The 24,284-nt window shown below is 32.9% G+C and overlaps 2 protein-coding genes across 3 annotated transcripts; both read left to right on the top strand.

The window, feature by feature from the left end:
* Positions 1–1,906: 1,906 nt before the first annotated feature.
* On the top strand, positions 1,907–4,531 carry LOC111879807 (transmembrane 9 superfamily member 11). 2 transcript variants are annotated; one of them, XM_023876239.3, is made up of 2 exons: positions 1,907–2,062; positions 2,293–4,531. In XM_023876239.3, the coding sequence occupies exon 2, from the start codon at positions 2,327–2,329 to the stop codon at positions 4,295–4,297; it is 1,971 nt and encodes a 656-aa protein (XP_023732007.1). In that variant the 5' UTR covers positions 1,907–2,062; positions 2,293–2,326; the 3' UTR covers positions 4,298–4,531. The 2 variants fall into 2 exon arrangements, with proteins under 2 accessions (XP_023732007.1, XP_023732008.1); XM_023876240.3 differs by having other exon boundaries at positions 1,915–2,062; positions 2,303–4,531.
* Positions 4,532–21,461: 16,930 nt separating this feature from the next.
* On the top strand, positions 21,462–22,195 carry LOC111879810 (uncharacterized). Its single transcript, XM_023876242.3, has one exon. The coding sequence runs from the start codon at positions 21,627–21,629 to the stop codon at positions 21,957–21,959; it is 333 nt and encodes a 110-aa protein (XP_023732010.1). The 5' UTR covers positions 21,462–21,626; the 3' UTR covers positions 21,960–22,195.
* Positions 22,196–24,284: the final 2,089 nt, after the last annotated feature.

Below are 24,284 nucleotides of genomic sequence, written 5' to 3'. Positions count from 1 at the left end.
GGCCTACCAAGCCAAGGGGTGACAAATGTCACATTTTATAGACGCTTGTAGGGCGTCAGGTACTCTAGTGTCGATTAGTATGGTTACGAGTATCCCAGGTTACCTTATAATTCATGGCCTTAAGGTAACGATATTTCACCATCAATTTACACTGTATGCTGGAAACCCACTCTTAGAGTCACACTGTTTTTAGACCTTGCTATCTGTATCTTTCATTTGATACTGTCTGCGGTCTGTATTCTCTGTTTTAGACCTTACTAGCCGTACCTTTCATTTGGTATCGTCTGGGGTCTGTGTCTCCCTTTGTTAGACTGAGCCAGGCGTGTCGTTTATTCGATACTCTCCTGGAGTCTATGATTCCTTTGCCTTAGTCAGCAGTCTTCACTGCTGAGGCATATCTTATTTCCCTGATTCCTCTTGCTTTCTTTAATAATCAAATTCTGTATTTTGATAATGATAGCGATTAAGGGAAAACTACCTTTTTACCACATAACTCCGTCCAGTCTTGGTAGAAGACTGCTTTTATTAAAGAAAATATAGGATTTTCTGGAAAAAGACACTAATGTAATGGATACTCTAAAACTACCACTTTTATTAAAGTTATTTGGATAAAATGACACTTAATACTTATGAACTCACCAACATTTGTAAAAATGCTGATACTCGCTTTTCAAATAACTTGTATTCTTAGGTTAGCATTAGACAGGTACATCCCCGGAGCTGATGATGAAGATAGCTTAGTACCATGTTGTACTTACTTATATTTACTTGTATTACTTTGATGTATTGTAATGTAAACCATGTAAAACTATTACTATTAATGCAATGGTTGTTGTACTTTGATTACTATAATGCATGTGTTGTGATACTTGACATGACGTCATCAACCCCAGAACGTTTCCGTCGTTCCGGTTTTGGGGTGTGACAGGTTGAAAATAATATTTGGATGTAAATTGTGATGATTTTGTAATTGTGATGATTTTTGTAGAGGATTTTACCCAGGTGAATAAATTGAGTGATTTAGATGGGGAAATTGATTTCGATGAATGGTTCATGGTAGTAATGATGATTTAGGCTTCTAGGGCTTGGAATTGGGGGTTGAACTATTATATAGTTAGACCAACACTTAATCATTCTTTATTCACAAACTTATTTATTTTGTTGTCAAATGAGCAGTGAGCATGAGAAATGAAGGATGTGGGGAGTGAGGTTCACCGGAGCCGGAAAAGAAGGTCTCTTTCAAAGTAAAAAATCACTTGCAAAAAAGATTAGGTGGGTTCTTGCACGAGTGTGAGATGGAGTAGTCGTTGATGGTAGCCAAAGAGAATGACAGTGAAAATGGTGGAAGTGGTGATCATAAGTAATTATGGTCGATGATATTGGTCATACAGTTGAACATGAAGATTAATCATTATCTTCGCTCACAAGTCCCATAGTCGGAACTCACCTTACATTCTAATTTATACGGTAACTTCTTGATCCCAAAAACATTTTGAAAAAAATATAATTGTAAAGCCTAATTAATTATGTTCTTTTTTCAAATTGCACACGCATAAAGAGGGTGACATATGGATATAAAAATGAATGATGTGCGTTTAGAGATAACAATCAAAGATGGTGAAGGTGGTTATCAATGATGAAAGAGGGGTGATGGTGGTGGTGAAAGACACATATGAAGATGATAGGGTTGAGGTGAGTGGGATGGGATTGGAAAGTGGGGTGGTGTTGTGGGGATTTTTTAAGTTTATATATCAAGGGATGATGCCTGTAATTTGTTAAAATCACAAGGATGTAATCTATCCATTTTTTCAATTAGTGACTAAAACATTCAATTTGACCAAACAATAGGGACCAAAAATGTAATTTAATCAAAAGAAATCGATGACAAAAGCTTTACTAAAGGGGTTAAAATGGTCATTCGGCACTCTCGATGTAGTCATGAAGTGTCACCGACGATATTTATATCCATTGATCGCTTTTGTATCTCTAGACATCTCTGGGAAAATCTCGAAGTGCAGCAAGAAGGACCCTCTTCCCTAATTTTCCGAGCCCTAAAGTACAGGTCAGTTCAATCTCGATGCAATCTCTCCCTTTTTTCTGTTCTTACAGTTCAATTGATTTCCCTTTCAATTCATTGTTTCGATTTCTCGATTACATTCTAGTTACCAATCACATTCAAACTCTTTCGATCTAAACAAAAAAACATACAATTTTCCTTTTTATGATCTCACTTCATCTTCACGGATTTAAACCAACATTGAATTTTTACTCTTTTTGCCTATTGCAAACTAGGGTTTTCCAGATCTGACACGGTGATTACACGATTATGGATTTTTTCGATAAATTCAAGATCTGGGGTTTGTTGATCTGTTTGATATCTCAATTCGCCCATGGATTTTACCTCCCTGGTAGTTACCCTCACAAATACGTCATAGGCGATCCATTATCCGTAAAAGTCAACTCTTTGACTTCAATCGATACAGAAATCCCTTACAGTTACTACAGCTTACCCTTCTGCAAACCCCCAGAAGGTGTAAAAGACAGTGCTGAAAACCTCGGTGAACTTCTAATGGGTGATCGGATTGAAAACTCACCATATAAGTTCAAAATGTACACAAACGACACCCAAATCTTTCTTTGCCAAACGAAACCATTATCCAGTGAAGAATACAAGCTCTTAACAAACCGGATCGATGAGATTTACCAAGTCAATCTAATCCTTGATAACTTACCAGCCATTCGTTACACCAAAAGAGACACTTACTACCTAAGATGGACAGGTTACCCAATTGGAATCAAAGTTCAAGACGCATATTACGTGTTTAATCACTTAAAGTTCACAGTCTTGGTTCATAAATACGAAGAAACAAATGTCGCTAGTGTCATGGGAACCGGTGATGCCGCTGAAGCGATTCCGGTCGGGAAACCGGAATCCGACATTCCGGGGTACATGGTTGTCGGATTCGAAGTAACTCCTTGTAGTGTCAAACACAACCCCGAATCCCTAAAGAATTTAAAAACTTACGATAACTACCCCTCCACGATTTCTTGTGAAGAGAACACAGTCAACATGGCTATAAAGGAAAACGAGCCGATAGCATTCACATACGATGTCACATTCGTGGAAAGCGACATCAAATGGCCATCAAGATGGGACGCGTATTTGAAAATGGAAGGAGCAAAAGTCCATTGGTTTTCAATCTTGAATTCCCTCATGGTGATTACGTTTCTAGCCGGAATTGTTTTGGTAATCTTTTTGAGAACTGTTCGACGCGATTTAACACACTACGAAGAACTCGATAAAGAAGCGCAAGCGCAGATGAACGAGGAATTATCCGGATGGAAGCTCGTCGTAGCCGACGTGTTCCGCGCCCCGGACAATCCCGCGCTCCTCTGCGTAATGGTCGGAGACGGTGTTCAAATCCTTGGAATGGCGGTCGTCACCATCATGTTTGCCGCTTTGGGATTCATGTCTCCCGCGAGCCGCGGAACTTTAGTCACCGGAATGTTGATTTTCTACATGATACTTGGGATTCTCGCCGGATACGTCGCCATCCGTATGTGGCGGACGATATTCTGCGGCGATCACAAAGGATGGGTATCCGTGTCATGGAAAGTCGCGTGTTTTTTCCCGGGAATCGCGTTTTCCATTCTTTTCGTTTTAAACTTCCTCCTATGGGGATCCCATTCCACCGGCGCGATTCCATTCTCGTTGTTCGTAATCCTAATCCTTTTATGGTTTTGCATTTCCGTTCCTTTAACTTTCGTCGGCGGTTACTTCGGCGCAAAAGCGAACCACATCGAGTACCCCGTACGCACAAACCAAATCCCGCGTGAAATCCCATCCCAAAAATACCCTTCGTGGCTACTTGTCCTTGGCGCGGGGACTCTACCCTTTGGTACCCTTTTCATCGAACTTTTTTTCATCATGTCGAGTATTTGGATGGGGCGCGTGTACTACGTGTTTGGGTTTTTGTTTGTGGTTTTGATTCTTTTGGTGGTGGTGTGTGCGGAGGTGTCGTTGGTGTTGACATACATGCATCTTTGTGTTGAGGATTGGAAGTGGTGGTGGAAGTCTTTCTTTGCTTCGGGTTCGGTGGCGTTATATATCTTCTTGTACTCGATTAACTATTTGATTTTTGATTTGAAGAGTTTGAGTGGGCCCGTGTCGGCTACACTTTACTTGGGGTACTCGTTGTTGATGGTTCTAGCCGTGATGTTAGCCACGGGAACCGTTGGGTTCCTTTCGTCCTTTTGGTTCGTGCATTACTTGTTCTCATCGGTGAAGCTTGATTAAAAGGGGGTTAGATCATACGGGTTGATATTTGTCTTTGTACTTGTCAGAAATACGAATAATTGAGTTGAGTTTTTTTTTTTTTGGGTATTGTAGTTTGATAACAAGAACTTAGTTAAGTACTACATACGAAAGGAGAAGATGATTGATAGGTAGTTTGTTTGTTTGTGGGATGTGTTTCTTGTTTTGTTGGATGTATGAATTTTTATTAAAAAAGGGTTCCATTTTATGTTGGTATTTTGGATCTATATATTAAGAGAAAATGAACATGTGAAATTTCAAATCTGGGATTATATGTGATTTGGCAATTCTGGTTTGATTTACAAGGAGGATTGAAATGGGTGCAAAAGTATCCCACTACTAAAAATTACTCTACTTTTGTATAAAGTTTATGGAAAATTTACTTTGGTTTATTTTTTATTTTTTTTTCGGTTTTACCACCAAAGCAATAGGTTTCCATTTTAAATACGAGGATTTGTTTTATTTTTTATTAAAAGCCAGTATATAAATATTAGATTATGTAAAAAACCACCACAGTTTGGAATTGTTAGGTTTAATCACTTTCGGTTTTTTTTGTTTGATTTAATGATTGAAAATTTGATTTTTTTTTTTTTCTAAAAAACCATCTTTAACGAAAAAAAAAGTGCCACTCAAAACAGGAAAAAAGAACTTATAATGTTTTATTATAGAGAAAAAAAAACGAATTTTCAGTGGTTAAACTGAAAGTAAAACAAACTTTCAAGTGGTTTAATTGGAAAAAAAAAATCTTTTAGTGGGTTACTGAAAAACAAATCAAACTATGGTGGTCTTTACATTAAACATTTTTTTTTTCAAATTCAACCAAATAGTAAAAGTTTACATCGAAGGATAGCTTAAATACTTGTTCCAGTTTGGTATGGTTTTGTTTGAATTTTGATTTTCCATTTTAGAAAATATCTGTTTGAGGAAAATAAAAACTAAACTGAAGAACTTCTCTTATGAACAAAAGTGTACGTTTGGATGGGGAAAAATGAGAAACGCAATTGCAAAGAAGTTATTTTCATGAACATTTGCCCCTTACGCAATTGTTTATATAATGTTTATTTATTTATTTCTTCATTTTAAATCATGTGTTACAACGGTTAATGGCAAAAGCTAACCAAAACGTGGGGTAACAGGGGTCAATTTTATTAACTAGTATAATAAAAATAAAAAAATTAAAATTAAACTCACCCTTTAAACAAAACTATTAAACTGTTACTGTGAATGGCAAAGAAAAAAAAAAGGGTTGATTTGGGTAGAAAAAGAAAAAATATGGAGTATATATGTTGAGACCTATTTTTGGAAAAGTGCTAATGTTTTAAAAAAATTAACGAAAAAGCTCCAAAACAAGACTTTTCAATAGGAAAATCTGAAAAACGCTAACTTTTTCAATTTACACATATTAATATAAATAGTGTCGGTTTGGTACCGATTTCAGATCGACAATTTCGATACTCGTGCTCGCCCTACTTATAAAACAAAACACATATATTATACATAATTTACGACATTATTCTCCAAATTAATGTTATATTTTCTATCAAATAAAATAACTACAATTTTAAATCAATAAAAATGTAATATTAAGATTAATCATTTTATAAATGTATTGCTTAGATGCATGTAAGTCAACACAAAATTAGTTATTTTATTGTAGTTATGTCTCAACTTATAAAACTATACAATGTGGAGGAGGGATGCTGTCGGTGTCCCATGTAGCACCTAATGTTAGAGGAAAGCACCACCTTTTACACTACAATGTCCCATCGGCGAAATGTTGCGCCCAAACCCAACATTTCCAACGATTTTTTTAAAAGTATTAATCCTCCACTTTTTAAATATTCATCAACTTTTATAAATATATACCTACTTTATTTATCTATAAATACATATAAACTTCTACTCAATTCATCTCGTATTTAAACTTTCTCAACATTTCTACAATCCCCTCACAAGCAAAAAATGATACTCATGGGAAGCCATGATAGAGTTAGTACAGGAAGAACAAGAGGATGAAATCGAAAGTTCACTGACTTAGGACATGAAAAATGATACTCAGAGATTGATCATCATTCAGGTGCAAACTACCAACTACTGGCATACCACTTCAACAACAATGTTGTTTTTGGAGAACACTTGTTTTGTCGACGATTTTGAATGCGAAACATTTATTTCTACGTATAGTGAGTGACATGACAAACATGTCTGGAATTTCGGTGATGTTACGAACATGTTTCTTGGAAGAGATCATGTTGGCATTAGTAACTAGGGGAAATCCGATGGTTAATATATTTCACCTAATTGGTTAATTAGTCAAGAAAAAGTAATATGATCATGGTTACAGGGCATAATTTTTTAAATAAAAAGAAAGCAAAGATTTTTTTTTTGTTGAAGTTTAGAATTTTTAAATATCCAATTCAATGTTTGAATCTACATCCGAAATTTTGGATATCTGAAATTTCGGATACGAATGTTGATATCAATATCAACTACCAAACATTTTCAGATATCCGAAATGTTAGATATTCAGGTTTGAACACCCCTAGTCATGAGCCTTACATGATGAAACGATGCGGTGATGCTTATGTTCTATCTAGACGCATGGGCGGATCCAATGTAGAGCCTGGGGTAGCCCGGGATACCCATCAAATTTTTTTTCGGTAGTGTAATTCTTTTTAGCAAAATTTCGTTTTACATAGTGTGTGTATATATATAAATGTTTCCCTTCACTTATAAAACCAAACAAACATGTGGTCTGCTGGATAAGGCACTAGCATATTGAAGTAGAGGTTTAAGGATCAAATCTTCCTCCTTACATGTTCATTGTTTACCTTTTATTTTTATTTTCCCAACTATTCTATCCCACATCGCCAAATACATATAAATTTAGCCAATTTCGTCTATTATATTAACCTGTTATCTTCATGCTTCATTTGATATCTAATTTTATTCCCACATCGATTCGGGTATCAAAAGATACTTCAACTTCATGTTTATATAACATGACTTTAGGTTATCTAGGGATTCGATTAAGGTTTAGGTTTAAAACCGAAACCGAAGTACCTCGAAAAAAAATTAGGTCATCCGAAATTTTTTTGGGATACCCCTTTACTTTGAACCTAGTTCTGCCACTGTCTAGACAACCATGGTGTGTTGTTTATTCATACTTTTCTTAGTCATGATTTGTCTTACTATCCATTCTAAATTCAAGTTTTGAAGATGCAAGGATCAATTCCATTGAACCGATCTATGTTGTTACCCATACATATTACATATTCTAATAAGTTTCCTCATATACATGAGTTGGTTCCATTTGTTGATCCAATGCTAGTATATGAATATTTTAACCCTTAGTATAAACTACTGAAGTTCCCAAGTCAGGTGACATTGGTGGTGATGGTTATATAGGCAATAACAGGGGATGACGATAATGCTATTGTCGCTGGGTTGGTGAGGGATATGTCGTGGACAATTTCAGTTTAGGCGATAACATTTATGTTCCTCTTTGTATTCCTACTATATGGGTGATGATGATTCTTCTGATCAGTCTTCTAGTGTTTCTTCTGGTGTTTGTTTGACCGACAATTATTCATGTTGCTTTACACTTGTGGCGATTGCAGTATTAAAAATTAGACTTTTGGGTTTATTGATGGTACATAGGTGTTTATCATGACGAGGACACATAGTCTCCAGGCTTTGGAGTATGAAAGGAAGTGGTTGATCTGGAAACCCTAGAAGAAGGGTACCGAAGTTTTGGTGTTATTAAGTGCCAAAAAATTATTAATGCAAAGCCTTTCAACTAACTAGGGGCTTTTTTTTGCAAAACTAGCTTGAAGCTGCTAGCTGGTAGCAGGAAAGTTAAAGTTTTGCCCTTTATTTATGCATAAATGTTTGTAAGTAAAAGTATTTTAAATGGATAAAATTAATTAATAACTAAAAACTAAAAGCTTCTGAAGCTAATTAAAATAACTTTTCGATTCGGAATTTTTTCTTTAAAGTAAAAGCTTCTGCTAACAAATGAATTTTTTTTCTTATTTTTAAACTTTTTTTAAAAGCTAAAAATTAATTGCTACCGAACAAAATTATAGTCAAACAAACCTTAAGTTGCTACCCAACAAATTAATATAATTATTATTTAAGGAAAAGTTTTGTAGGAGAAATTTGGTTACTTTACTCTTTATATTTTCAACAATAAATTTAGCAAATAAATCGAGCTTCATATGAACAATAAAGAGCATCTATGTTAGGTTGTAGTAGTTTTGATTTTTTTTTTGTCCACGACGAAGATCATGTTACTTATACATTAAAACATCTTTTAATTCAAAACTTTTTAACTAATCAGTACGTGAATATCTTTGGCTTCATATGGCAACAGAAACTTCTTATTTTTTATTTATAGTTTTCTATAAGTTAAACGACGTTTTTTCGTTATATCTAGGAGTGCTCTTCCATTCAAGCCTTCAGCCTTACAGTCTATAGACTTTACCTCACAAATCTTTTCTCTCGGGATTGAGTTGTTGTATCTATAGTAGCATTCCCTCTAGTCACCTAGAAAGAGGAAAATCAAAATAAAAACAGAGCTATTGATAATGACACCACTAACCATTTTAATAAAGTTATATCGCATAATAACCACCATTTTAAAAACTAACAACTATACATCAACCATGATATTTGGAAAACGTGATTTTCCAAATCCAACATTAGAATTGATTCGAAAAACTATTCTTCGAGGTCAAATATGAGATTTCAAAACAACTTCGAAAATATTGTTTTATGAAAAGCACTTTGAATTTTTTGAACTTTCTGATGTAAAACATCATCGAAAAACTGTTTTTTTTTCTTTTCATATTTTGCAAACTTGATCATGATTTTCAAACTCAATAAAATTTATTGAAACCTAATTTATGACATAACATTATTCGAAAATTACTGTTTTTCTGTAAATTTCAATTTTAATATTATTTTCGAATACTTTTTGATATATAGGTGGTTTGAAAATCTTGAACATTTCAAAATATCGTTCTTTTTTTTTTTTGCAATATTTAAGGAAGCAGTGTGGGTGGGTGATTGGTCATCCAAATTTTTGACAATGTCTAAGGATGAACACAACAATTTTTCAATTTTCTCAACTAAGAGATTATCAAAACAAGAGATGTCATTTAATGAAAGAGATTTGGAAAGTAGTTGCATGCATATAACCTACAACATGGCAACATAAACAATTGCCTAACGAGATGGTGAAACTCAGTCTTAATGATAGAGTTGTCCAGCATTGAACTTTCAAAGTCAATTGAGTTCTTTAAAATATACCATGTAGTTAATTTGTAATTAATGCCGAAATCATGAATTGCAATGCCAATATCAAAATCATAGAAACTCGAAACATATGATTTCTAGGCCAATTTTCACATATGATTTGGCCACCGATTGGAATCATGCATAAAGGCTAAGAAACAACCAATAAAAATGGCTTGATCTAGACGGATAATAGAGAAATTATCAAGAGCACCAAAGATTTAAGTATTTGTATCCACTTCTTTGTATGATGAAAACTATGGTGAAAGTGTATCATAAACTAATCATTTACGTTAATTCCCATCATCTATGTAGTAGTTATCTATCTCCAGCATTCTGGTTCAACCGATTTATAGATCTAGAAAATTTACATGATCTCAGAATGGGAGGAAGTAGATACACCTATTGTTGTCGGACCGATGTCAAGATGAGCAAACTCGATAGATTCCAAGTTTGTAAGAATTTCATGGAGATTTTTCCTAATGTATCAGCTATAGCTTTACCAAGGGAGTTGTCTGATCATTGCCCTATCACCCTTCGCACTGCTGATGTTGACTTTGGGAAAGCGCCATTTCGGTTCTTCAATTCCTGGATGAAACGCGAAGGCTGCGAGCATATAATTCGGGAGACATGGGAGAAATTTAGGGGATACGGTACCCCAGATGCATATTTGGCTGCAAAGCTTAGGTATCTAAAAAAGGAAATAAAAATTTGGAGAGCAAATGATTATCCAAGAGAGTGAAGGAATTAAAAGAACTCAAAGAGAGGACACACAAACTGGAGATTGAGGCTGAAAATCGTATTCTCTCAAGTGATGAAATTAATGAAAGAACTCTTGGATTCCAAAGGATTGCAGAACTTGAGAAACTAAGGTTGTTGGATCTAAAACAACGGTCCAAAATAAGGTGGGTTATAGATGGAGATAAGAATTCCCCGTTCTTTCATGGGTATGTCAACAACAGGAGATGCAAAAACCGAATACATGGTCTGATCATTGACGGATCATGGACCACTGAAGCAGATGCAATTAAACTTGAGGCGTTTAATTTCTTCCAGGGGAATTCCAGGAGCGGTGGCCATCAAGGCCAAAAATTATTAGTGACAGTTTTAGCAAGCTTTCTCCGAGTGCTAGTTCTGAAATTGAAGAACCGTTCACAGCAGATGAAGTCAAAAGGGTTGTATGGGCGTGGGATGGAGATAAAACTCCCGGACCGGATGGGTTCACATTCGGTTTTATTAAAAAATATTGGGGTATACTACATGAAGATATCATAAATTATGTAAAACACTTCGAAAGATATGGAAGATTGGAACGGGGATGTAATTCGGCTTTTATCACCCTTATCCCAAAGATCAAAGATCCATCACACCTACGGGATTATAGACCTATCAGTCTGATTGGATGCCTATATAAGATAATCTGAAAACTCTTAGCTAATCGGATAAAAAATGTAATAGGTCAGAACATCGGAGAAGCTCAATCAGCGTATGTGGAGGGAAGGAATATCTTAGATGGACCACTAATAGTTAACGAACTATGCACGTGGGCAAAAAGAGTCAAAAAAAAAAAACAAATGCTATTGTTCAAAGTAGATTTTCAAAAAGCCTTTGACTCCGTAAATTGGGAATATCTGGAATCGATTCTTAGTCAAATGGGGTATGGAGATAAATGGCGAATGTGGATTAGAGGATGTCTTCATTCAGCTAGATTATCAGTCATTATTAACGGCTCTCCAACAAAAGAATTTGAAATGAAGAGAGGTGTGAGGCAAGGTGATCCTTTATCGTTGTTCCTTTTTATAATAGCAATGGAAGGTCTTAATATTGCTATGAGGGCGGCTTGTCAAAAGGGGATTTTTCGAGGAATCAAAGTTCCACACTCGGAAACAACCATCTCACATTTGTTTTATGCCGACGATGCCCTATTTGTAGGAGAATGGAATCAAGATAATATTAAAAACCTTGTAAGGGTGTTGAGATGTTTTCAAGTAGCATCGGGATTGAAAGTTAATTTTTCTAAGTCAAGGGTGTTTGGTATTGAAGTTGACATGCAGGAAATCACTCGATGGGCTGCACCATTAGGATGTGAACCTGCTTCTCTGCCGTTCACGTATCTTGGGATACCGGTGGGGGCAAATATGAAGTTAAAAAAGCACTAGAAACCCATAATTGACAGATTTTATTCCAAACTTTCTCCATGGAAAGCAAAAAATCTCTCATTTGGAGGTAGATTGACCTTGGCTAAGGCTGTTGATATGGGCTTATTTAGTCATAGAAATCATTCATTATCTTATTAATTATTGTTGATTTTATATCATTTTATGAACAAAAGATACTTAATTAGCTTAATATTTCAATTTCAGCAATAAAAGACATGCCCGGGTGGGAAAGGAAGAGGATTGAGTGATTGGAAGCTTGGATCTTGGATTTTGAAGAAAGAAGGATGTTGCTGGACAGCTTGACCCCTCATCAGTGTTTTGACCATATCTCATGAACCGTAACTCTGATTGACGAGATTCAAAATGTTATGAAAACTAGACACAATTTCGGATGACTTTCATGTTTTGAAAAAATGTTGATTCCAAAAGAAACTCGACGAGTTGGTTAGAATGTTCCAGATTCGAAGATGCCTTGCCGTACACGCTGTATACGCGGATTATCGAAAAAACTCGACGGGTTTTTGGTGAAAACTCGTCGAGTTGACGCTGTTTTCAGAATTTATATATAGAAAATCTTCTTATTCGAACCCTAACTTTTTGTGGAGGCTAGCTGCGACTTTTGAAGACCAGAAGGGTTCTTGGAGCTGCTATTTTCGAGATTGCAACATAAGAGACAATTTAGAAGAGAATCAAAGGCAAATAATCATTCTTCTTTTCTTAATCTTTGTTTTGAACCATGTTTGAATCATTAGATTTTGATTTTAGGTTATTACTTGCTTTAGATATGAGCTAAAAGCTTTTTACTTCTATTTGGATGAGATAATCTTATGAATATGGTTTGATTGAGTGGTTGAATTGATATTAATTTGGTTATTCATCTTGTTAAGCTTATTAAAGATCCTTATGTATTGATGATAAATGTTTTTAGTTAACAAATAAGTGATTGAGTTGCATGAATATCTTCTTGATTACTTGATTCATATAGTTTTATGAATATAAGATTGTATGCCTAGGAATAGTGAATATGAAACTAGGGTTAACTATAAAATATGTAAATCAATGTGTGAGCATGTGTGATGAACATCTATACATGAGTTGATTGAATTGAACAAATTTGATTAACTATTATTATAATTCTTGCTTGATACGAACTAAACACTAGGAAACTTGTTAGTTTAATCAACTGGCCATTGTTTGAATTAACTTGTCTACTAAAGGATTGGTAATAATGAACATGAACCCAATCACATTAGGAATCGGTAACCATTGACATATTAATCCATTGCACTTGCCACGAAATCAACCATAGGAATAAGTGAATCGAATCTGAACAGAAGTCTCTTTTATCATTGAATCTAGTTGTCCTTTCTTGTTCTTCTTAGTTGTTAATTGTCTTTGTTTGAAAGTTAATTGATTGATTAAGTTTCTAGTCTTGCAAAACTAGAAAACCCCCCTCTTTTATTACTTGTTTTATTTAGATAATATTAACATTTATTTTAATTGTTTACCGTTCCCAGTGTTCGATACCCTACTTACCTGAACTAAACTGCTAATCGATAGGTACACTGCCTTTCGTGTGTTTGTCTTTGTATTTAAGTTAGTAGGATTAAAACTAGTGCGTTTTACACACATCAGCTGTTCTCAGTAGCCTTCCATCATATTACATGTCAATTTTTTGTTGCCCCAATAGGTGTCATTGAAGTACTTGAAAAAATCCGTAGACAATTTCTTTGGGGTGGAGGTGATAATAAGTATAAAATATGATGGGTTTCATGGGAGAAGGTCATTGCTCCAAAAGAAAAAGGGGGTTTGGGATTAGGTTCCCTGCGAGCTTTTAACCTGACATTAATAGTTAAATGGTGGTGGGATATGAAGAATAACAGATCAGCACTGTGGCGACGAGTAGTCATGGGAATTCATAACTTAAAAAATAAACCTGCAGAGAGACTTTCAAAGAAAACCATCCCCGGTGTATGGAACAACATAGCAGGGGTAATAAAGGAATTAGAAGAGGCTGGAATCAGTTTTCAAGATATTTTAAGAAAACAGGTTAAAGATGGCGGCGACACTCTCTTTTGGATGGATGCATGGTGTGATAAGGAACCTTTAAGAAAGAGATTTCCTGAGCTGTTTCAAATGGAGCGCCGAAAGTCATGTACAATTAAGGAAAGGATACACGAGGCAGGTCCAATGTGGAAGTGGAGATCGCCCTTAACAACGGATGATCAGGTACAGAGTTTGCAAACGCTTTTAACTGTTATCGGTGATTTCCGCCCGACATCCGGGATGGATAATTGGAAGTGCACCATATCGAATGATGGAAAATATCACGTACATGACCTTAGATCAAAACTGGATAATATGGAACCGGCGAGTAGTGATGTGATTATACCATGGATACATGATATCCCAATCAAGGTCTTAACTTTCATTTGGAGAGCCAATCTTGGTCGAATTCCATCCAACAAGGCGCTGATAAGAAGAGGGGTGCCAGGGATTGAAGCTAAATGTTCACAATGTTTGCAGGAGGATGAAGATACGACACATATCCTGATTCGTTATCCTATGGCGATTGCAGTCTGGGAGTTGGTGTTTAAATGGTGTGCGATTCCTCAACCGCAACTCCATGATATTGGAGAACTCATAAGTTTTTTTAAATAGTTGGGGATCATGTGTGAAGAGGAGAAAAATAATAACATTAAATGGAATACAACTATCATATATTCACGATTTACATTAAAAAACACTTTTCGTGCACCCAAAAACAAGTAATGAAAATCTCTCCATTTTTTTTTAAAATAATCCCCTACGCAAAAGATTACTGTACGAAAATTCCATTGTCAATATAAGTTTTTAGACGTTGACTAAAAAGGCAATTTATTATTTTCTTCTCATGACAGTTTAGCGAATGATGAAAAGCTTTAGTTTGATGAAAGCACCCTTGTGGCAAATCACCAAATGATAGGTGTTTGGTACGGATCTTTTGGAAGTATTTGAGAGCTTCTAGCTTTTAGATTTTAACAAAACGCTCTAGTTTAAACAAAAAACTTTGTTTTATAGTACGAGCGTTTAGCTTTTAGTCTAAACAAAACGCTCCAAATCTAAAAGCTATTTCATGTAGCGTTTAACAAAACGCTACTCAGCTTTTGAAATCAAATTCCATAATTACCCTTAAAAATATATTTATATATTTATTTATTTTTAATCAATTGTCCTTTTATGTAATTTTATATATTTTAAAAGATTCTAGTTACTTTTACAAAATACTCATATAACAAATAAAAGTTAATGTTTCCCGCTACCAGCTACCCGCAACACGTTACATGCTACCCGCTACCAACTATCCGCTTCCAGTTAACAGCTACTTTTATCAAACACACTCAATGTCTTCTTGTGACATTCCATTTGTTTTAATTGATGAGTCGGTTACTAAAGTCGATTGAAACAATTCAGTTTTTTTTCTTTTTTTTTTTTATGAATCCCCGTGATTCATATCGTTATTGTTGGAATATTTCACTTAGTAATGTAGTTTAAATATTATTTTACTAGGGGGTGTTTGGCTTAGCTTTTTAGAGACCAAAAAATCTTTTTGGAAAAGTTACAAAAAATCATATTTTCCTGACTTTTTCAAAAAGTTGATTTTTCTTCTTTGCAAAATCCAAAAATAGCTTTTAGAAGTTTTTTGTCTTTTGCCAATCATCTTTTTCTAAAAGGACTTTTGGCTATTTAAAAGTTAAGCCAAACACCCCATAAGTATTTTAGAGAAACGATCATTTGTTCAATAATGTTAAAAAAAACGTAGAAAAGCAAAAGGATATAATAATCCTTTTACATACATTTAAGTTTAAACAAATAAAAATTAACCTAAATAGGGTGTTATCCGATCATTTTTTTCGGTTTCGGTTTAATTGTTTTTTTTTTTTGGATTTATATATCTTATAATTAACCATAATCAAACCAAATAAGATCAATTTAATTGATTCTAATTTATTGGGTCATGGTTTATTCGGTTCACTTTACGATGAAAGAAAATAAAACTTAATAAATTTTTACCAAATGAGAAAATACATTAATACCAGCTAAACTAGGGAAAAAAATCAGAATGCAAATTTTACTGAGTTTTATGACTTTTTTGTAAAGAAAAATAATAATTTGAGACTATTTCGTAAAGTGGCTTAAATTTTAAGACTTTTCCATCGATTTCTTTTAATTAATTGGTACACTTAATTTAAAGATATGTTAAATATGGTTATACATGATAATAAGAGCAATACACGTTTTCAATCAGTATAAATTGTTTGTTATAAAATTATAATAAATAAATTTTTTGGATGCTTATATAATTTATAATTTTCGATGTAAATTTAATATCAACATGATTTAATAAATAAAAAAAAACATTAAAAAAAATTAAAACTGAGTTTAGTTTTGACTAAAAAATCAAATATATATATATATATATATATATATATATATATATATATATATATATATATATATATATATATATATAAACTTAAAACCTAAGTTTTAATTTTACTAAAAAAAATTAAAAAATAATAATTCGGGGTCTAAGTTAGCATGATCAGAAGTTTATGGTTTAATTTAAGATGTCATGTAGGCAATATAACATGGTAATTGACTTCATAAGGTTGTAAGGGGCAAAAAGAACCAAAGTTCAAACTTTAGAATCTAATCTAACATGATCAGATCTTTAGGAACTAAATCGAGTTAATCTTTAGACTTCAATGATCAAATAAGTCAATAAAAATCTTTTTAATCATGATAACTATGAAATAAAGAAATCAAATATATAACTCTTATCTGATTAATCTTTAGTCTCATTCGAAACAAAATATATAACTCTTATCTGATTAATCTTTAGTCTCATTCGAAACATAAGTTAAATTATAAATAGTTCAAAAATATTTCAGATTTATCGTTTAAAGAAAAACTAAACATTTATAATACTTTTGTGTTTTAAAAAACAAACTCGCTTACCAACCTCCCTTTAAAGGGAGGCCGATTATCATACCGTATTATAGGTGCCTTACTTTATTTAAGAAGATTCGTCCAAAACGCTAAAATTCTACAATATAAGCGGTGCATAACAAAACAAGATAAAAGTCATATAAACATCTTCCACTTTTTTGGGAGTTTGGGCATAAATACATAAAATACCTTTTCATGCGATGTCATAACTATGTACACAAAATAGCATTTCATAAAATTTGATATACCACACGTTTATTACAAGATTTTGACAACTCATCTTAATTCAGACACTCAAAAGATATTCCTATCTACCTTGTATTTACCAAAAGAACTCTCTCTCTCTCTCTCTCTCTATATATATATATATATATATATATATATATATATATATATATATATATATATATATATATATATATATATATATATATATGGCAGCGTTCAATCGAGAACATTTTTTATTGCGAGAACATTTGAAAACAAATTTTAACCACATAATTTTTTTTATATTAAAATCATTATATAATAGTAATATAAACCAAGAAATAAGTAAAAAAAATTTAAAAAACTCATTAACCAACACCACTCACCACACAAACAATATAATCCACCACCACCACCTTCACCGCCACCCATCATCACCACCCCTACCCACCACCCACGAGAACTACCACCCAACATCATCACCACCATCCGTCATCGCCAACCACGACCATCGTCCACCACCCACCACCACCATCACCACTACCCACCCACAACCACTACCCACCCACAACCACTACCCACCCACCACCATCCATCGCTACCACCCACCCACCACTATGACCACTACCTGTCACTTTTACCACCCATCACCACCACTATCATCCATCATCACCGGTCATCACCACCCACCACCCACCACCATCACCCCCACCCACCACCTACCATCATGACCACCACCCACCCACCTCTACCACCCATCACTACCACTTAGCCACTACCCACCACTACCACCAACCACCACCTATCACCACCACTCGCCGCACCACCCGCCACATCACCCTCACCCACCATCATCACCACCCACCCACCCACCTCAACCACCCATCACTACCACCCACCCAATACCCACCATTATGACCACCACCTATCATTACCACCAACCACCACCCACTACCCATCACCACCACTCGTCTCCACCACCCACTGCCACCACCCGTCACCATCATCTCTACCCACCACCCACCAAAACCACTGACCACTGAAAACCACCGAATACTACCCATCACCACCACCACCTTCACCACCTATCACAACCACCCGCCACCACCACCCCACCCCATCACCCACCAGAACCACCATACACCATCACCACCCTCACCACCAAGCACTACCCACCCATCCACCACAACCACTTATCATCCTCACTCGTCTCTATCACCCATCACCACCGCTCACCACCCACTATAATCACCACCCCATTGTCACCCCACCACCCTTCACCACCACCACCAAACATCATTATACACCACCATCATCCATCACCACCAACCATGATTATGTGATAATCACATGTGATTATTTATATTTATTCACATGTGATTTATATGGACAATATTCTTTTTTGTCCATATAAATCATGTGATTAGATAAATATAATCACATGTAATTAGATATATTTAATCAAATATGATTAGATATATTTTGTCATATATGTCATTATTGCGTTCTCGATTCAATAATATTTTTTTCTCAACTTTAATAATATGTTATTAGATACATATACTCACATGTAATTATATTTATCCAATCACCAATGATTTACATGAATAATATTCATTTTTGATTTTTCGTTTCAATAATTTTTCTCATATATTTAATCATATGTGATTATATGTATTTAATCACTTATGATTAATGTGGACATAAATTGTTTTAGTGTTCTTGATTCAATAGTTACTCTCGTGTATATAATTACATGTGATTATATATATATATATATATATATATATATATATATATATATATATATATATATATATATATATTATCACATATGATTTATTGAATCAAGAATGTGAAAACAAATCTTTTTCATATAAATCGTTTGTGATTAAATACACGATACCAACTATTGAATTAAAAACGCAAAAATGAATATTGTTCACATAAATCATATGTGATTAAATACATATAATCATATATGATTATATGTACCTAATTACATATGATTTATGTGGACAAGATTCATTATTTCTTTTTCAATTTAATAGTTGTACTCATGTACTTAATCACATGTGATTATATGTATCAAATCACATATGATTTATATTAATAATCTTCATTTTTGCATTTTTGATTCAATATTTTTCTTATGTATATAATTGTATGTGTTTAATCACATATGATTAATGTGGAAAAAGAAAAACTATTAAATAAAAAACACGAAAATGAATCTTATGTACAAAAATCATATGTGACTAAATGTATAAGAACAACTATTGAACGAAAATGCGAAAATGAATATTGTCCATATAAATCGTATTTTATTAGATATATATATAATCTAATGTAATTAAATACACAAGACCAACAACTGAATCGAGAACACGAAAATGAATATTTTCCACATAAATTCTATGTTATTAGATGCATATAATCACATATGATTATATGCGTTGAATCATATATGATATATGTGGACAATATTTATCTTCGTGTTCTCGATTCAATAGTTGTTCTCGTGTATATAATCATGTTTGATTATATGTATTTAATCACATATAATTTATATAGACATCATTATTTTTTGTCCATATAAATCATATGTGATTAGATATATATATAATCACATGTGATTATATGTATTTAATCACATATTATTACAGTTGACAAAGAACAATTACTGAATCGAAAATGTGACAATGAATCTTATCCACATAAATCATACATGATTGGATACGTATAATCACATGTGATTATATGTATTTAATCAGATATGATTTATGTAGACAATATTTATTTTTGCTGTTTCGATTGAATAGTTGATTTGTTTTATTTAATTACATGTGATTATATGTATATAATCACATATGATTTGAGGTGGACAAGATTCATTTTTGTCTTCTCGATTCAATAGTTGTTCTCATGTACTTAATCACATACGATTATACATATAATCACATGTGATAATATACATGAGAAGAACTATTGAATCGACAAAACAAAATTAAATTGTGTCCACATAAATTATATGTTATTTGATTCATATAATCACATATGATTAGATGTATTTTATCACATATGATTAATTTGGATAAATATTTGTTTTCGTTTTTTTTGTTCAATATTTGTTATCATGTATATAAACACATTTTACCAGTTGAAAATGTATATTGTAGTTATTATCATGTATCACTATGTTTAATATTTCTTTATATTAAGTCTACCAATTAATTAAAAATGAATAAATTACAAATTTGAGCCTTTGGTCTATTTATATTAATAATTTTCGTCAAACTTTTATTTCTTTATATTTTTTCATTCCTTTTAAGTTATAATTTTTCATTTACTTGCATCCAAATAAAAAAATGGAAAACATTAAACCTATAAATAACAAAAAAAAAAAAAAAAAAAAAAAAAAAAAAAAAAAAAAAAAACCCAAACTGTAATATACTTTAATATTTTCATATACACTTTATAATTTTTGAAAAAGATAAAAAAAAATTATCAGATTATTGAAAATAAAATGAAAAAAGTTAAGAGCATACGACAAAAAATTTAAAAATGAAAAAAAGCTTAAAACCAAATTTAGTTTTGAGTAACAAATCAAAAAAATTAATTAAAAATGAATAAATTACATATTTGAGCCTTTGGTCTATCTATATTATTAATTTTCATCCAACTTTTATTTCTTTATATTTTTTCAATCCTTTGAAGTTATAATTTTTTCATTTACTTTTACTTGCATCCAAATAAAAAAAATTGAAAACATTAAACCTATAAAGAACCAAAAAAAACCCGAAATTATAATATATTATAATATATTCTTACACTTTATAATTTTTGAAAAAGATAAAAAAGAATTATCAAATTGTTGAAAAATAAAATGAAAAAAGTTAAGAGCATAAGAAAAAAAATTAAAAACGAAAATAAGCTTAAAACCACATTTAGTTTTGAGTAAGAAATAAAATAAAATAAAATTAAAGATACCTAAAACTGAGTTTAGATAAATATTCTAATGTAATTTAACAGTTTAGTACGTCTTTTGGTAAATAAATTCGGTGGTTATTGGGAAAGGAATTAGTACTTTTGATTGAACTTCATTCATTTGATATTTATCTTGGAACATTCTCAAAATATTGCCACATGGATTCATATACGAGGCATTTTGTTAAAATTTAGATCTTATTTATCAAAATTTTGAATTTGTTTTTGACTTTTTGTAAAAATTATTACAGTCTGTGCGTGTTTACGTAAATAAATTATCATTCAATAATGATCAAATAAGAGAATCTTCTACAACAAAATTAACGTGTTTCACAATTTAAACATTAATGATAAACCATACAACTAAAAAGACTTTTGTAATTAATTCTTAGAAGAAATAGAAATGTAACGATTAATTAAAATAAAGAAGAAACTTAACTAATACATTTCATCTTAAAGTAAGAGAACGACATGCCCTACATACCACAAATATGTATAGACCATTTCTCTAACACACAAAATCTCTAAACTGGCCTAAAAACAGGTCTAGTTTGTAGGTAATACTGTAACAACCCCGATAAACAAGTGACAGCTTCCAAACTGGAAAACAGAAGAAGCGAGAGGAAAACTGAATCGTATCATCAACTGGTTGGTGTCTAAGACAAGGAATGGCCTCCGGGACAGCTGCCGGAGATGGGTTTTTCCGTGGTGGTGGATTTGAAGGATGTATCAGAGGTGATATGGAGATCACAAGAAGACCCTATCATCGGAACTGTAACTGTGCACTCCACAAGATGCGTGGAAAGTGCTCTCATGTCTTCCCGGCGACCAATGTTGCGTATCCTATTAGACGAGCTTGGAGTGAAGGATCGTTGGCATTAATGGTTTCTACGAATAATAATTCATCACCTTGTTCATCTCCAGTTGCAGGACCCATGGCCGATATCTCCCATGGTGGGAGGTCGCTTTTTGATTCGTGTGATGAAGATCATCAACTCTGATTGAATATCACCTCGTTCATTTAATTAAGGTTTGATTTTTGTTGTTTCTTTATTATATGTTATATGGTTGTATAACCCTTTATTTGGAGTGTTATGTTAGAATAATTTGTTTTGAATTGCCATTTTGGTTACTCCGTCTATCTTGAAAGTTCAAATACTCGTGTGAAATTGTTTTTTCATCTAATTTTGACGAGTTTGTACTGATTTGGTACGAAGGTATACGATCTTTGAGTGTATATGTCATGTATTTCCCATTTTTATTTTTTCTTTGGAATGAATCAGTTAGCTATTCATCAAAATAAGTATTCATATCTTAAAGAAGAGTTCGTTTTCGTATTCAAACTGTTGAATAAAATGATAAATAGTTATTAACTTCAAAACTCATAGTTGTTATTATGGTTTCTACTTAATTTCTATAGTTAGTTTTTACTTTAACAATATTAATATGCAAAAATTGTCTTACAATATGATTTGCGATATTATATACATGAGCTGTTTCATGTTTGGCAATGAAGTTTTCAGAGCTTCTAGAAATTTTAGCTTAAGCTTTTTAATAACTCAATTTAAGGAAAAAAAAAACTTCCTTAGGGACTATGAGCTTAAAGTTTTTACTTTTATATTAAAATAAAAAAAAATCTTAATCTAAAACGATTTTTATTAGATTTTGAAAGCTTTTATGAACTTTTAGCTTGTAACTTCTATGCTTTATGTTGCAACTTTGACATATGTCTTTTTATGTTATTCTCTACAAAGCTTACAACTACTTTGAAAAACACTTTTATACAAATGAAGTTACAACTTTCAATTATTTTTATCAAACATATCCATAACCCACAAAAAATGAAAAGTTTGTTAAATAATGCCTTATCTTGTAGGTTCCCATATCTACACTGAAGCGACAAATGAAGGTTTTTAAGAACAATTCACGAACCTCATTCAAGCAATGGATTTGAGTATGTCTAACATTCTATTAAATCATTAAATATGGAGCATATTACATAATCATTAAATGTGGAGCATATTACATCAAAATTATTTTTTTGAAAAATACGAATTCTTATTATTATTATTATTTTTTTTGAACAGTGAATAAAACTATATAAAAAAAACCCACTTTTCTTCAAGAGTAGACTTGTCTGAATCCACACCAACAAAAAAAAAATCCAATTTAGAGATAAAACCAATATGACCAAGGGGTAAATTTGTCCGATTCAACACCAAAAAATAGGATTCCACTTGAACACCCCCAAAGCTCCAACAATAGAATTCTCCAGATCCAATTCTTCACTAAGAAAAGACTAAAACAAAACATGTTAGTTATACAACTTTTAATAAACAGAATGTCACCTCACTCACTACATGAACACAATATGAAAATAATCGGATCCATGATGAACCTACAACACATACACAACACAGAAGAAAAACGCACACCAAGCAAACCCACCCCAATAAACAACACAACAAAAAAGAACAACGATCGAAAAAAGAGCAACTACACCCAACCCAAAGCCATACTACTAACTATAATTCACCCATATTGTAAAGAAAAACATACACCAATACACACGCGATATTTGACAAGGCTGAGAGAGTGGCACACACAAAGAACACCAAAGAAAAAAAATCTAACCCACCCCCACCCACCCTAAATCCTAGTTTGTAAAGTTGCATTAATTCTAAGCTTGAAGAAACATTTTGCTTGCAATGATAGGCGATTGACCCCAAACAATCCAATCCAAATTATGACACTTTCCTCTATGCTTTCCCCTAAAAAAAGACACACAACTTTATATCTTTTATCACTTTCGAATAGGTAATATTCCCCTTTCTGGACAATGTTTTATTTTTAGGGTGTTGCTAATAAGACACCCTTTAAACACTCTATTGACACTTCTATAAAAAGTCAACTAATAATTAGCTGTTTATAATCAGCTTTTTCGGAAAACAATTCAATTTCAGCCAATAAAAATATTTAAAAAATTAATTAGGGTGTCCATATTGCAATATGAGATGTTTTTTTAGCCAACCCCTATTTTTAGCCTTCCAAATAATCCAAATAACTGTCTCAAACAATGCATATGTGATTTTCCTTTTTAAAACTTCATTAGCATATATAGATTTGAGGACAGCCATGACACCACTAATTGTGGCAATAGGTACATCATTTAGACCCAACTAGTGAAAACTCCAATTCCAGACTTGTTTTGCATGAGAGCATTTAACAAGCGAATGGTCCATTAACTCTTCAACCACTCGGTAGAATGTGCACAAGATCGAATCTAGATTAACACCATGGGAAACCAGATTATTTGCAGTCGGAAT

The sequence above is a fragment of the Lactuca sativa genome, chromosome 7 (genome assembly GCF_002870075.4).
Source record: "Lactuca sativa cultivar Salinas chromosome 7, Lsat_Salinas_v11, whole genome shotgun sequence".
In the NCBI taxonomy this organism is placed as follows: Eukaryota; Viridiplantae; Streptophyta; class Magnoliopsida; order Asterales; family Asteraceae; genus Lactuca; species Lactuca sativa.
The sequence above is the reverse complement of the archived record's forward strand: the minus strand, read 5'-3'. Positions and strand labels throughout refer to the sequence as shown.